The 17,268-nt window shown below is 42.2% G+C and overlaps 1 protein-coding gene across 11 annotated transcripts in view; it reads left to right on the plus strand.

The window, feature by feature from the left end:
• Positions 1–14,468: 14,468 nt before the first annotated feature.
• LOC136864113 (uncharacterized) overlaps positions 14,469–17,268 on the plus strand; it is a 929,406-nt gene continuing 926,606 nt past the window's right edge. For all 11 annotated transcript variants that reach the window (XR_010859273.2, XR_010859274.2, XM_067140697.2 and 8 more), the window contains exon 1: positions 14,469–14,859. Coding sequence is in view for 9 of the 11 variants with exons in the window: in XM_067140697.2 (XP_066996798.2) it covers positions 14,853–14,859 (7 nt within the window). In the remaining 2 variants the exon portion in view is untranslated. The remainder of the gene's footprint in view (positions 14,860–17,268) is intronic.

The raw sequence follows: 17,268 nt of genomic DNA on the forward strand, positions 1-17,268 counted from the left end.
CCAACTCCCCCCTCATAATCCTCAATGCCTGGCCACACCCACAGTTCCTATACCTGCACTCCTCGGCCATTCTTTAAGGAATAATGAAAAAGAAAGGAGAATAAAATAAGTTATTCTGTGCAAAATAAAAATGAAACGAAAGAAATATTGTCTAGGATAGTTCACAAAGATCATACGACAATAAGGTAATTAATATAGGCTACTAATACTCTACAACACTACTTACTTGTACGACATTTTTTCCTACAACACCATAACAGAATGAAAATTGCTGTGACTTATTGAAAACCGAAAGTAATACAGAAGAATTACGCAACTCTAAACTGCAGTTACTTCTACCCTAAATACTACAGCATAATTCTAGTGAGAGAGTTACTACCGATACTATACTACACACATATTTCACAGTAATAGAATAAACACACTGATTTCTAATGGGATACTACAAAGGGCACTAGGAAAGTTTTGCAACATGAGTGAACGCTTTAGACTTTTTCAAAATAATTTCCACCACACTCAGTACAATATTCTATACGTCGAAACCAGTCATTGAACCAACTCTGCCACTTTTCTTCGGTTACATTTTCACACTCTTGATAACATGTTGCCAGACGCTCCTCGTCGGATGCAAGACGCCGCCCTTTCAGTTTCATTTTCACTTCTGGAAACCGTGCGAAGTCACATGGGGCAAGATCAGGACTGTATGGAGGGTGGTCAGGCACAGTCAACCCTGATCTGGCAAGAAAATCCATTGTTTCATTAGCACAATGTGCAGGAGCATTCTCTTGATACAAGAGCCAAGTGTTGAGCCGTGACATTGGATGGAGCTGCTTGAGAGCCTGGATGACCTGAGGCAGACAAGTCTCACTGTACCACTTCATAGTAACTGTCCTTTGTGTTTCTAGCACAACCCGAGTCAGGATGCCCCGTTTAGTGAAGAATACTGCAACCATCCTTTTCTTCACTGACCTTGACTTTCGTACAGTCACAGGAGTAACCCTCATCTTCAAACAGCCACACCTTGTTCTGGGATTTTGTTGGGATATCGTAATAATAAAGCCAAGTTTCGTCACCTGTAACGATGCTATTGACGTTACCCTAAGTCCCATTTTCAAACGGTTATAGCATTTTTCAGCACCATTTCACTCGATGTGCCTTTCGTTCCTCTGAATATGAATGGGGCACCCAAAGGGAACAAACCTTTCTAACATGGAGATGGTCGTGTAAAATTGAATTAATAGCTGGTGCAGGGATGCGGAGGGTCTCTTATACCTGCCGATATGTCAACCGCCTCTCTTGCTGCAACATTTTCTTCACAGCTTCAATGTTTTGCTCAGTCACTGATTCAGACGGTCGCTCAGAACGAGGATCGTCTTCAACCCCTAAATTTCCCCTCTCGAACTCTCTGTAATAGCGGAAAATTGTTGTCCGATGTGGACAGTCTTTCCCCAGCGCAGGAGTCATTTCCTCCAGGCACTGGTCAACAGTTAATCCACGAGCAAAATTGTAGCGCATAATTGCGCGATATTCAATTTTAGACCACACTGACATCTTAACCTGCTTTCAATCCCACTGCTTCGTAACAACTGGTGTGAAGGACGCGCCTTGCTATCTTCTAGACCGGTTTTAACCTCTCTTTTTATCCCTCACCATAACAGGGGGGTCCAGCCAATTTTTCTTGCGTATTGCATAACTTTCCTAGTGCCCTTTGTGTAATACACTACCACTGGCGTAGCCAAGGGGGGCCCAGGGGGGCCGCCCCCCCCAAATGTTTCCCCAAACTAGAGCGAGGATCAGCCGTTGTTTTACGTACGGAACGAACAACTAAAAATTTTACGCCGAAATGTTACATTAACGTAGCGACAAAGAATCTAGTAGCAAGGCCCAATAGGGCCATACATAATTCTTCATATTTGTACTGCTTGAATGAAAGGAAAACACTTAGGATTGTGATGCGCGGGAACATTTCCCTGTAGAGGCTTCAGTATTGGGGATGTAACAGGGTGTTGACAAATGTCAAGACATGAGGAAAGGGACAATTAGCAACGGATTACTCAGTAGGGGGCCGGAACGTAATCATCGAGTTAACGGGGACCACGACCAGACACAGTTGCAAGCTTACAACATCGTGTCAGCTTTTGCACATCAGTTCCCGGAGACAACAATGTCCTAGGGATTCTCGGATTGTACCACGGTTGAGAGATGTGCTATGTTTAAGTTGCAGAGTTGGGAAGACTGTGACAGGATTATGAGCTGCATTTAGTTCCTCATTTTGTGCCATATAAGTAACTTTTTTTGAAGAGGGACCGTTTTGTCACTGAGAAGCCAAAACTATGTGCATCCTCGGTAAGTTATGAAAAAGTTTTTTTTTTTTCAAATTCTAACAGTAGCAAGACAATCGCGGATGCGTGCCTAAGTTCGATAGGTAGGCCTATATATTTTGTCAAATGCCCGGGAACTGGTTGGAACCTCAAATTTTATCATCAAAACTACTTTGCATTTTGCGGGCGTGATAACTCAGTTCCAGTGGTTCTATCTTCTCATCAGGACGGCCCAGGCTTGAATCGCAGTCGATGCATGAAACATTTTTAAAATGGGAAGTCACGTTCTATTAAAACGGATTCTACTTAAAGCATTAGATCCCGTCCCTTACCTTTCTTTATACGTTTGAGTCATAACCCTTTCATTTATGGTGGTGTATTTTGAGTATCCAACCATTCCTCGGGCTTACCTTGTACCTTAAATGGTGAGTGGATGCAGTGGCGTACCCACAAAATAATTTCAGTCCAGGTCGGTAGCGTGGATACAACTTCATTGAAAGGGGTTGTGAAACGATGTTTAAATTTTGATTTAGAATTTGCTTTACGTCACACCGTAGGTCTTATGGCGACGATGGGAAAGGAAAGGGCTAAGAGCGGGAAGGAAGCGGCCGTGGCCTTAATTAAGGTACAGCCCTGCATTTGCCTTGTGTGAAAATTGGAAACCACGGAAAACCATCTTTAGGGCTGCCGACAGTGGGGTTTGAACACACTATCTCCCGGATGCAAGCACACAGCTCTGCGCCCCTAACTGCACGGCCAACTCGCCCGGTGGATATGAAAAGAAAGCCGGTCCTACCGAGTGCGGTGACGGATCTTCAGTAGATATTGATGATGGTTTTGATTGTTACCATGTACAATCATAGCTTCTGTACTCTTAACATAAACCGGCTGCATTATTGAAAATGATCGTAAAAATGGTAATATCGTTCTTCGTTTTTGAGGAAATAGAATCCTTATTTAATTTGTCTTCTTATAAAAAGGAAAAACTTTGTTACTACACGCCGTGAAGGTGACTACCTTCCAGGTCGTAGATATTTCGATTACGAGAGACCCAAGGCCAACTCTACAGCACCCAAAAAAAGGTTGTATCTTCCCCATCCCATGTTTTTCGTGATTGTCAGTGCCAGGAATCCAATGCAGGATGCCTTAAGTCAAATTCTAAAACAAGGAAACCTAAAAGTAACCAGATGGCTCCGCGGTGTAGGGGTGGCGTACCTGCCTCTTACCGGAGGCCCCGGGTTCGATTCCCGGCCAGGTCAGGAATTTTTACCTGGATCTAAAGGACTGGTTCGAGGTAGACTCAGCCCATGTGTTTATAATTGAGGAGCTATCTGACGCCGAGATGGCGGCCCCGGTCTAGAAAGCCAAGAATAACATTAGAGAGGATTCGTCGTGCTGACCACACGACACCTCGTAATCTGCAGGCCTCCGGGCTGAACAGCGGTCGCTTGGTAGGTGATGGCCTTTCGGGGCTGTTACGCCATAGAGTTCGGTTTGGAAAAGTGAACAGAGAAGGAAGCGACACATTTGCAAAGCTCTTTAGCTTCCAGCTAGTTCTTCTGTCCAGCCTCGTGCATTTAGGACAGTTGGAAACCGTACGCCTTAATAAATGCTCCTCATAAAACCCTTGTTAAAATACTAACTGCATCTATTTATAACAATAATCACAAACGCCTCCTTTTCATGTGGCTCAGTTGGTTGAGTCACTGTCTTTCTGAGTCAGAGTTCACAGGTTCAAATCCCGTCTTGGGTCGGTGGCCCTTAAAACGGTGTTGAAATGGCAACCGCTCCGTGTCCTTGGTTTCTGACACGTTAATAAAAATTATACATACGAATATTAGCATCAAAAAACTGTAACTTTATACTACGGTACTGTATTGTGTATCCCAGGATTGCGAGGGAAAGTAATTAACAGTTTGCTTTAAGTCACACCGACACAGATAGGTCTTATGGCGACGGTGGGATAGGAAATGCCTAGGGGTGGGAAGGAAGCGGCCGTGGCCTTAATAATTAAGGTACAGCCCCAGCATTTGCTTGGTGTGAAAATGGGAAACCATGGGAAACCATTTTCAGGGCTGCCGACAGTGGAGTTCGAATCCACTATCTCCCAGATGCAAGCTCACAGCTGCGAGATAAACTAATAGGGCAAGGTAAACCCTACCTAGCATATGTTGTGATGTGTATTTTTCTTTACCAACTAACAAAATATCTATACCCATACGCTTTACATTCTATACTTTATTTATTTATTAGTTTATTTATTTATTTATTAGTGCCATCTGTACAGTGACCAAGTTAGGGCTCCAGGCCCCTCGTACACTTAAGCACATACTAATCAGAATCTTAAATAAAATACTGAGATACCTAAAGTAGTAAAAACTACATAAATTAATATAATTGAAAATAAATTTAAATAAATTATTAACTAAATATTAAAACTAATTAATATTAAAAGCTCTTAAAAATGACTAATCCTCATGCACGCACACATTCTTACTCCAACCATTCAGTCAGCTGTCCTCAGCAGGTAGTCACGGCAGGTGACCTTAAATCGTGATTTTTAAAAAGCTACAGTATTTTCTGTGACCTGAGCTGGCAGGGTATTCCATCATCTGGCGACAGTCACCACAAATGGTCTATTAATTTTATTTGTGCGGCGCAGCGGAATAGAAAGAATGAATCTTGAACGTGTATTTAAGTTGTGAAGTAAGTGATAAAGAGATGAATTTAGAAGAAATATACATTGGCTGACTTTCAGCTACCACTCTATACACCATCGTTAAAGTGTGTAGCTGCCGACGTTTATCAGACATCACCATGAGACAGCCTGATAGTATGGGGTGATATGAACATCGTACCCTATCTTGCAAATAAATCGCAGGCAGGAATTCAGTGCTCGTTGAAGTTTAAGTGTTTCTTCTTTCGACATGTGAACTAAAACGACGTCACAATAATCAAGAATAGGGAGAATGAGTGTCTGTATTTGTTTGGCCCGTATCTCAAATGGAAATACATACCTCTGCCGTTTAAGAGGGGGAAGAACTCCAAAAATCTTTTTACATATTTCTTTCGTGTGATCAGACCAATCAACTGTTTCATTCATCATTACGCCGAGATTTTTGACCGTTTTACTGTTGGGAATAATGTTACCATTCAGTAGGATTGGCGGGATTGCGACATTGAGCAACTCAGTAATTTTCGTGATCCAATTATGATTGCCTGAGATTTTGTGCAGCTTAGTATAAGAGAGTTTCGTTGTGCTATACACTGAGTCGTCGGTGGTCATTGTTAATATCTTATCTTACAGTGTCGAAATATTTGAAGATCGTCAGCATAGAGATGGTGTGTGTTATTTCTTGTCACAGAAGGTATGTCATTGATATAAATACAGAAAATTAGGGCCCCTGGAATACTGCCCTTTGGGGCAACACTAAGTTTTATTTTCCATTTAGAGGCCTTGTCGTTTACTGTTACACGCTGTTGACGGTTACTCAAATAAGAACTAAAAGCCTTAAGCGCAACCAGGTCGAAATTTAGCAGTTCCATTTTCTTTATCATAGTCGGAATTAGTATAGTGTCAAAGGCGCTACTGAAGTCAAGAAGAATAAGTATAGTGGGCAGTCGGTTGTCCATAGCGTTCCTAAAGTCTTCAGTAACCTTCAAAAGTGCTGTCGAGGTACTGTGACCCTTCTTAAATCCAGATAGCAAAGAGTCAAAAAGAGCATTTTTATTTAGATATTCCAGAACTTACTCGTATACTGAACGTTCAAAAAGTGATTGTGGGTCTAAACACTCAGGTACCGGTATAATATTGGCTGTTTTCCAGACAGGAGGGAAAGTTCCGTTTAGCAAACAGTATTTCAGTATATGCGTCAGTATAGGCAGGGCAGCACCCATAATGTTATGAATAAAAGTAATAGGAATATCATCTACACCTGTAGTCTTTGATTTAATCGAGTACAAAGCCTTTTTAACCTGATTTTCTGTGACACTGTGACATGTGAATTGTGGATTTGCTGGAGGGGAGGGTGGTGAGTCGGTGCAGTTAATTAGGGTAGGTTGAATATTTATTCTACTAAAGTAATCGTTCAGTTCGTCAAGTGGAATGTCAGGAGTTGTCTGTGTCTGTTGACGGTATCCTATTCCCAGAACTCTAAGTGGTCCCATGCGCGATTAGAATGTAATTTTAGCTAAATTCTGGAAATATATACATTTTTTTATTTCTAATTAACTGATTTGTGCGATTTCTTAAGATGCGGTAGGATTCGAAGTCCGTGTCATCTAGGGTTTGTTTATAATGTCGAAATAACGAGTCACGGTGGGCCATCATTCTTTTAGCTTCATCATCTAGCCATGGACAAGAAAGGCGAGAAACCCGTATTCGACGTGTGTGTATGTGTGTGTGTGTGTGTGTGTGTGTGTGTGTGTGTGTGTGTATTCCTTTGCGGCATTATTTGTATAAAATGTCACTTTTTATTGCTTATCACATGACCATGATTATAATAACATTACCGTATTTATTCTAAACCAGAATATTGCATCTTTACACAAACAACTGTTTATTCTTACATTCATTTCACTTGTACTCGGAATATATGAAAAGGTGCACTTATGTTGGGACGGTAGTAACAGAGGTAGTCGGGGGGGGGGGGAAGTTGTCGTCCAAGGAGTCCAGACTTTTAACGAATGACCTTTTATTAAGTATTTTATATATAATGTATAATAATATTAGCTTCCGGAATCCGACTCATTGGCTGAATGATCAGTGTTGAGGCCTTCGGTTCTGAGGGTCCCGGGTTCGATTCCCGGCCGAGTCGAGGATTTTAATCGCGTCTGATTAATTCTTCTGTCTCTGGAACTGGGTGTTTGTCCCAACACTTTCCTCTTCATATTCAGACAACATACTACACTACCAACCACCAAAGAAAGACACAACAGTGATTACATCCCTCCATATAGGGTTGGCGTCGGCGCCGGCCCCGTGGTGTAGGGGTAGCGTGCCTGCTTCTTACCCGGAGGTCCCGGGTTCGATTCCCGGCCAGGTCAGGGATTTTTTCCTGGACCTGAGGGCTGGTTCGAGGTCCACTCAGCCTACGTGATTAGAATTGAGGAGCTATCTGACGGTGAGATAGCGGCCCCGGTCTAAAAAGCCAAGAATAACGGCCGAGAGGATTCGTCGTGCTGACCACACAACACCTCGTAATCTGCAGGCCTCTGGGCTCAGCGGCGGTCGCTTGGTAGGCCAAGGCCTTTCAAGGGCTGTAGTGCCATGGGGTTTGATTTGGTCGGGAAGACATCCGGCCGTAAAACAGGGCCCAATCCACATGTGCGACACAGTTCGCACCCGCGACCCCACAGATATGTAAAAGTGGGGGAAGAAGAAGAAGAAGAAGAAGAAGAAGAAGAAGAAGAAGAAGAAGAAGAAGAAGATTACTATTAGCTTCCGGGATCCGCACGAATCCACCACTATTATTTGGATCCAAGGACACTCATTTCCTTTTTAGGTATTCTACACCATCTACATTCTGGAATTTTGGACACCTGTCAAAATAAAATTCTGGATGAATGCCCCCCACCAAACTGAAATTCTGGCTACGCTACTGTACACTACAATAATTTTATACTACGTTCAGACCACGTTCAGATACGAAAATACACCAGAATAATTTTAAACTACGTTCGGACGTAACCTAATTACAACAGGTTATTACAAAGCACAAACAGAAATGGAAATTACAATTAAAGTTTGAAATTCGCAACACTACTAAAAATAGTAGAAAGTGCACTCTAATTTCTAATACGTTACTACAACACACTACAATAGCTTTTAAACTGCGGGCAGACGAATCTTAATTACAATAGTTTTACTAAGCACAAATTGAAATGAAAATTGCAATTAGGCATAAAGTTTGAAATTCGCAAGTACTACTCCAGGATTACGATCAAAGTTAAACCCGTAGACAGATTATTATTAATATTACTTTATCCTACTATGCTGTAATAGAAATGAAACCTGCCGTTTAGTTAAATGCTAAAGTATAGAAGGAGTTACCTTACACAAAGATACACACGAATATAACAGGCAAGATACTATGTAATACCTTTAACTGATCAGAAGGTATTTCATGTGGACAACTTCAAGTTTACTACAGCGCAGCGAACCGATCAGGTCGTGTCGTGTGTGGGTAGTTTTATCAGTGTGTGTCTTGCTCTGACAGCCAGTGCGTCTAACTTATCTCATACTTTCCGCAGTGTGCAATACGAATGATGGCGTGATGTGCTATTAGATAATTCGCAGTTGACTGTAGGTAGTGAGGTCATAGTGCACATGGACGATGAGACTTTGGATAGCCAGTCTGCCGACCAGTCACCTCAGAAGCAAGCAACTGATAACCAAAATGTTCACCTTGGACAAATGCCTCCACCTCCCGCTACACAGTAATTTTATACCCGGGAACACCATGCGCCAAATATCATATTTGTGGAATCCTTAAATTACCGTATATCAATGTAGGACAACTGCATCCAATGGATTTAGGCCGGATTTTTATGATAAGGACATTCCTGTAAAGTCAATCATTCGCAAAGGGAGGAACCGCTTGCAGGTTGAATTCAACTATGCCGTTCAGGCAAACGAATTTTTACGAAATAGCGTACTCGAAACCATCAACGCAAAAGCTTACATACCAAGTTCCAATATATTTCGTGTTGGCATTATACGTGGAGTGGATAAGCATCTGACAGATGAGGTCATTCTCAAGCACCTTAAATCAACTGAAAATTTTAAATCTGTTCATAGGCTACACCGTAGCGCTGTCCAAAATGAAACCACTGAGTACACACCAACAGGATCTATTAAGATGGTTTTTCGCTCTCGAAACCTACCAAGACATGTATCACTCTATAGCGTCCATTTAGACGTGGAACCATTCATCTTTACCCCAATTATCTGTAAGAAATGCCAGCGGTACGGACATACCGCATGACAGTGTGAAGCGCAAGCCTATAGATACGGTAACTGTTCAGTACAGCATGCTTCAGACCAGTGCACGGAAGAGATACGGAAATGTGCACACTGCAAAGGGGAACATCCAACGGGACACTTTACATGCCCGGAACATAAGCACCAGCAATTAGTCAAAAAATGATGAGTACCGAACACATTTCCTTTCCAGAAGCCAAATCAAAAGTTTCCCCCCACCCCACGGTATATTTTGCCTGAAAAACATCCACAGCAATTTCCTCCCCTCCCAGGGAATCATATTCCCCACCCATTGAAAAACCAAGTCGTTATGCAATCGCCTAGACCAACACCCCCTCCTGGTTTCGGTAGAGCTGGTTATGCGGCCCTTATCAGAGATCAACATATTCCACATAAAACGCCTGTGCCTATAGCAGTTCCAGCTCCACCTCCTCCACAACCGCACCCATCTACATCTACTGCCGTCGCTATTCGTCATAGAGATCCGATATCACACAACGAGCACCCGGTTCACCGTCAAAAGGTGCACCTTCAAAAAGTAATACAAACCATACTTCTACTCCATTAGGAGAGAATCCATCAATAACTCACGTTGTATATCAATTACGAGACCGTCTATGTGGCATTTTAAACTTTTATGGTAAATATAGTCAATGGAATGCCAGGAACGTACTTAATAAAAATACGAACTCCAATTAATTATAAATGCAACCTTTGCACATATTCTTACTTTGTAGGAAACATGGCTCATGGCCCAAACCGAATTTTCTATACCAGGATATACTTATGATCGTCACGACGGCCTAGGATATGGTGGGGCTGCCCTTTTTATTCATCACTCAATAATTTACCAAACCTTTCCCATTCCTTATTATATCCCAAATACACTGACTGACAGAGCAAATGCAACACCAAGGAGGAGTGGTTCGAAAGGGATGAAAGTTGGGGAAAAAACAGAGTCGTCACGGAAGAATAATTGATGTTTATTTTAAACCGATATGCAGGTTACACAATGCGCACGGCATCGACTCAGTAGGATGTAGGACCACCGCGAGCGGCGATGCACGCAGAAACACGTCGAGGTACAGAGTCAATAAGAGTGCGGATGGTGTCCTGAGGGATGGTTCTCCATTCTCTGTCAACCATTTGCCACAGTTGGCCGTCCGTACGAGGCTGGGGCAGAGTTTGCAAACGGCGTCCAATGAGATCCCACACGTGTTCGATTGGTGAGAGATCCGGAGAGTACGCTGGCCACGGAAGCATCTGTACACCTCGTAGAGCCTGTTGGTAGATGCGAGCAGTGTGTGGACGGGCATTATCCTGCTGAAACAGAGCATTGGGAAGCCCCTGAAGGTACGGGAGTGCCACCGGCCGCAGCACATGCTGCACGTAGCGGTGGGCATTTAACGTGCCTTGAATACGCACTAGAGGTGACGTGGAATCATACGCAATAGCGCCCCAAACCATGATGCCGCGTTATCTAGCGGTAGGGCGCTCCACAGTTACTGCCGGATTTGACCTTTCTCCACGCCGACCCCACACTCGTCTGCGGTGACTATCACTGACAGAACAGAAGCGTGACTCATCGGAGAACACGACGTTCCGCCATTCCCTCATGCAAGTCGCTCTAGCCCGGCACCATGCCAGGCGTGCACGTCTATGCCGTGGAGTCAATGGTAGTCTTCTGAGCGGACGCCGGGAGTGCAGGCCTCCTTCAACCAATCGACGGGAAATTGTTCTGGTCGATATTGGAATAGCCAGGGTGTCTTGCACATGCTGAAGAATGGCGGTTGACGTGGCGTGCGGGGCTGCCACCGCTTGGCGGCGGATGCGCCGATCCTCGCTTGCTGACGTCACTCGGGCTGCGCCTGGACCCCTCGCACGTGGCACATGTCCCTGCGCCAACCATCTTCGCCACAGGCGCTGCACCGTGGACACATCGCTATGGGTATCGGCTGCGATTTGACGAAGCGACCAACCTGCCCTTCTCAGCCCGATCACCATACCCCTCGTAAAGTCGTCTGTCTGCTGGAAATGCCTCCGTTGACGGCGGCCTGGCATTCTTAGCTATACACGTGTCCTGTGGCACACGACAACACGTTCTACAATGACTGTCGGCTGAGAAATCACGGTACGAAGTGGGCCATTCGCCAACGCCGTGTCCCATTTATCGTTCGCTACGTGCGCAGCACAGCGGCGCATTTCATATCATGAGCATACCTCAGTGACGTCAGTCTACCCTGCAATTGGCATAAAGTTCTGACCACTCCTTCTTGGTGTTGTATTTGCTCTGTCAGTCAGTGTACTTTCATTGTCGGCATTACCTATAATCATCTACATCTTATTAATATTTACTGCCTCCCGTACGATGTTTATATCACAAACATGCAATGGTCTAATTTTTCCATCAATTCGATCATTTGTCGAATATCTTATTCTTAGGCGATTTAACCTTCATCATACAGCATATTGTGGCAACACCTTCTCTTATCTTCCCAGCATCACGATTTAACCCTTCTCCTCAATGATGGCTCCCCTACGAGACTCTCTTTACCTCGATCCCCACCGAGTGCTGTGGATCTAACCTTTGGCCGTTCTGCTCTGACTCCTATTATCATGTGATGAACGTTATCGGACACATACACCAGTGACCATTATCCTATCTGGATAACATATGGCGTCAGCAAGCCCCTGCACTCTCCCCATACTCCTATGCCCGCAAGTAATATTAGATCCCTAAGGCATTTTGATGAACAGACATGTAACTCCTATCTCCAGCATCACCTTCGACGATTATCGGCTCCCACTTTCCCGTATAAGTCTCTTATAACACTTGTAAACCAATATATTGATAATTTCCATCCCCGCAAACCCTTTGTTACTTCCGCCCCCCGTCCTTTCCAACTTATCCATTGGTGGGAAAGTGAGTGCCCCCAACTTATACTGACACGTAAACTGTTATTCCGCACGTATCGTTAATCCTTAACCCGCACAAATTATTTACGGCTGAAACACCACATTGCCATGACCAAACAAATTTTCAATCAGAAACGACGTGCAGCATGGAGATTGTTTCTATCCTTACTCAATTCTCATATCCCCCCAATTTATTTGTGGAACGCCATCCGGATGTTGTCGCATGTCTCCCAACACAAACCACAACAGGTAATACCACGCGATACCCTCACTTCCTTTTTTAATTCACTAACCCCGGTTTATGCGTTGCCGATGTTTGATCTTCCCAACTACACTCCGCACTCACACTATTCGACCCTTCTACAACCCATCTAATTATGTGAAGTACAATCTGCCCTCCGTTCTACAACCAGATCTTCCTCCGGTCCGGATTACATCACATATCACATGCTCCGATTATTACCTTCGCGCGCACAATTAGTTCTACTTCTACTCTACAACAATATCCTAATTAATACCCATATACCTATCCAGTGAAACGACTTCTTCCTAATTCCTGTTCTCATACCACAAAAACTCCCAACGGAACCTGAGAACGGTCGTGGAATCGTACATGTGGTCACTGGAGTACTGCAATTTACTTTCCAAATACCAATACGCATTCCTAAAAGGACGAAGTACACACGACTCAATCAATATTTTGACTATAGACCTTCTCCTCGCCAAGCATATTAAACATACAGTAGTACAATTGCAATATTTCTGGATATAAAAAGTGCCTATGACTCTGTCCCTTTACATTTCCTATGGAAAAAAAACTCGCTGCGAAAGGCCTACCTCCTACATTCTAGGTCATTTTACAAAAATTATACACCTACCATTCATTAATTATCAAATCTGTCTATCATCCACTAGCTAGTCGTTATTCATCAAGCGGTTTTTTCATTGCATAAACAATGTTCAGTCGATGTTTAACCAGACATCGCTTAATGTTTCAATATTTGTTAGAAAATGGAGATAGAATTATCTTTGATGTAACTCTTTGCTTGTCGCAACCAATGAAATTCGTCGATGCGCGCGCCGACCACCAGTCAGCTGTTTGTCTTGCTACACATTACTATGGCTAAGCATGAGCATGACTTGCCCACAGATAGGAGTATCGCTTTCGGTAGAAATTAAATCTCATAATACTATCGACAATAAAGCGACACATTACCGTACGGGGAAGTGTAGATTTGATTATAGCGTTGTTACAGTGAGTGTAATCTACTCCTAAATACGGTAGCTTCGACGAAGGGAAGATGAAGCAATAGTGATGTGTAACCGAGTGTGTTGTACGGGCCATATAGATGTAGCTTGAATTCTGGAGATCGTAGGTTCAAAACGCATCATCGGCAGCCCTAAATATTTGTTTCCGTAGCTTCCCTATTTTTACACCAGGCAAATACTACGGCCGTTATTATGGCCACGGCTCTTCTTCCCCAGTCCTCTTTAAACAAATATCACCATCATCACCACCACTTGCCTTTTCCTACCTGATAATTGCCGAAAACGTATACGTATATATATATATAACCGATATAACATACTTTTTAGTTTTCACTATGATGTGCGGTTACTTGGCAGTAAAAATATTAGTGAATCCCTCCCGGTCGATGCATGTGACAGCCCTCTGACGATCGGGACACATAATTTTGATATTATGTAGTCGAAGTGACCTATAATTCCATGGAAATTACCCCATGTATATAATAAAATATATCGGTTGCCAATAATTGTATTCAAGTTGACAATTACCGGACTATCCATTTGTCAGTCTCAAGAAACAAGTCTCGAAAAGCGAAACCTTATTTTAAGATCTATCTCCCCGTACATCTGAAACGAATTTTTGCGATTTAGCAGCGGGCGAACCACAGAGAGGCCGTCGGACTAACCTTTCTTCTCGGAATATTCTCAATATGATAATACAAATGACATGTTTCATGGTACATAACCTTTGATTGTGATGACTAGTTGTACATCGGTTTTAGACAGTGTCTAGGTGATAAATAACGTCTCTGCAAATGCGGCAGTCATACTCAGGCATTGTTTAACCGTAGACATAGTCTAAATACCGTTTCTGCAATCGGCCAAAGTGTCAAAGGAATATACCGTTCTTGTACGGAACGCACAGACGCGCTTCGCGTAAGACTCTTTGACGAAGACAGGGAGAGAGAGGGCAGAACTTGTGCTCTTTGAGCAGAACGCTGTTGGTTTGCTGCAGGTTTGCTGATTGTCGGAGTAAGAAGCAAATAATGTGTATCGAGTGCGGTCTGTTAACTTTGGAGTATGTTACAGAGTGTGCGTACGAAAGCAATTGTGTTGCTGTATCTGAAAGTGGTATAATATGGACCTGTGGCCGTTATTAATGAAATATTTTCCTTCTATTTTGGTTGATAATGTGAAACTGTCGTTTTCTCGAGTTTGTGTGTTAATCGATCCATTATTCAAGCGTCATATGATGCTTCTAAACCCTGGTTTTATGGTGAATTTGAAGCCAAAGGTGTAATTTGAGTGAAGAATGCAAACGTTTCTGTTTATTATCAGTTACGTGGTGAAAATGCACCCTACCTACATTGAGTGATTGTGATTCTATGCAAGGTATTTGACAGTTGATTATTTCCTGGACTATCAGTATCCCGTTCATTTAAAAACATATGTATATTTTTTCTTAATTTAATTTCATGTTTTGTGTTTATTCCGTCAGTAATTGAACTTTTGTAGAGTTTTGTTGATGGCCTTTGGTGTGCATTTTGATAGTTAGCTTGTTGGTAAACATTGCATGAGGTCCCACTGAAGTGAAAATCTTTCGTTTAAGAGTAGTTTTGTTCGCCTGATAGGCTATTGTACGTGTGCAACAGCAAGTTGTGCTATTAATTAAATTAAAAGCAAAATAAGCCTACATTAAGTTCACAAGGCAACTAAAACATGGGAGATAGCCTACACCATTCTGCTAAACATTAATACATATAGGCATTTATTTATTTTATTAATTTTATTAAATACAGCCTATGGAAGGCCATTTTACACTTTGTATAACAAATTCAAATAACTATAATAATATAACAAAGGGGATATACAATAATATAAAGTATCAGCAGTAAGTTAACAACAATAGCAATGTAACAAGAATGGAAACAATAACTGCCATGGGTTAGTTACAGAGCTAGGAAGAAGAAAGGTCATGGGTTGGATGGACGGAAGAAAATGCAAACCTGGAGAGGACTTCAAAGAAGTGTTTTAATTTTGTGTTTGAAGGATGCAAAGGGTATGAATATCTGGTAGTGAGTTACCAGGAGTAGGGAGACTGAGGAATATAGAGCATTGTTGTAAGGTTAGATGTGGATGGGTCATGTGATTAATATGGCAGTTGCGTGTTGGGAACATGTATAGAGAAGTACATTGGAAGAGTATTGCATTTGTTATAGTCATTGATTATATTATGTGATTCCCCCCCCCTGGAATTCTAAAAAAGGTTGATGTTCAGTTGTTTAATATCATACCAGATTATTTCATAAACTGAACTTACTGACGGTCATCTAGCATCTGTTATAACCGGAAATTTCTGTAAACAATTTAATGTTGCTGACATTATATTGGTTCTTATATTCAAGAAAATTGTTAATGTGCCCCCTTCCGGAAAAAAGGTCCTGCGGGCTCCCATGTATGTTGGTAACGAAGTATACCCACATAGTTCAAGATGTATTTATTTGTGTTCTTAAAAATAGGATTGTGAGTCTACGATGAAAGTGAAAAAGTTAAAAATACCATTTAGGACCGGTTCTACCACCCACGTGTAAAGTAGCGCATAACTTGCCCTCTGCGTAAAAGAATATTGCCGTTCGACCACTCTCGCATAGCACTATCGGCCGCATACATCGTAGCTGCCTGGTATGTAATTTATCGGCCACTTCAAGGGCCCGATAGGACTTACCGGCAAGTAACTAACCTCATCTACAATAACAATAATAATCTCACGATGCAGCTTAGGTAACACCAGACAGACAAGCAGTAATTGGAGGGACATGCCAACAAGCGATAGCCTATTTTACGACTTTTAGTTACACAGTTCGTCGAATTACGTCCCTTTCAACTACGCTTCATTTTAATTCATTGCTTCAAATCTTTGGTCATTGATGTCAACAAGTACATACTTATTCAACAACATTGCCAATGTCAAATGACAACAAGAGTTTAAACTTAGTGAAGACTAAGGGTTATCCTGTCACATGTTCCAATTATCAAGATGACGAGATCTTAGAATTTTTATAGATTCTTATCCTCAAAGGCCAATGGCCATAGCCTTGTTGACACACCAGATCCTATGAGATCTCCGAAGTTAAGCAACATTGGGCGTGGTCAAGAAGTGGATGGGTTGCCACGCGTTGTTGGTGGGGGCTAAGGGAATGGAGGAGTGGAAAGGAACTGGCCACTCTACCGTACGTAAACCCCGGCTCAGGCACACCTCTGCGGAGGTTCGGACCTGCCTTTGGGCAGAATACACCCTTACCTTACCTTGTCCTCAAAGGATAACAAACTTTTAGCTCGATCTCATTTTCAAATTACAAATGACTATAACCTATTTATTAGTTCTTAAGATTGAATTACAAGTCATTCTTCAAGATTTTAGACATACTAATTGTTTGTAAATATTTGAGAGCAAACTTATTCTACCTGAATTTTAAATGAATGTTTTTTATCAACTTTTCCACTATTAAATCCTTGTTAATAAGGCACGCTACCAATGATTCTGCCTTCTGTGATAATTTTAGTAAAATAAGTTTAAGATTGTAAAATGTACAAATAGTTTTCGTCATTAGTTAAGAACATGAACCAACCTTTGAAATTCTAGATTGGCTGATGATGCTCTATAAAGGAGCGAAACATGTCCTGCTTATAACTTCATATTAATGAGGAAACTCTAAATGTAATAACATTTTGATGTATTGTAAAGGTGGTTTATAATCAAACATTGTTTGTTGTAATTAAAAAGGACTTTACCCGCCAGGC

This window comes from Anabrus simplex, chromosome 2 (assembly GCF_040414725.1).
Source record: "Anabrus simplex isolate iqAnaSimp1 chromosome 2, ASM4041472v1, whole genome shotgun sequence".
NCBI lineage: Eukaryota > Metazoa > Arthropoda > Insecta > Orthoptera > Tettigoniidae > Anabrus > Anabrus simplex.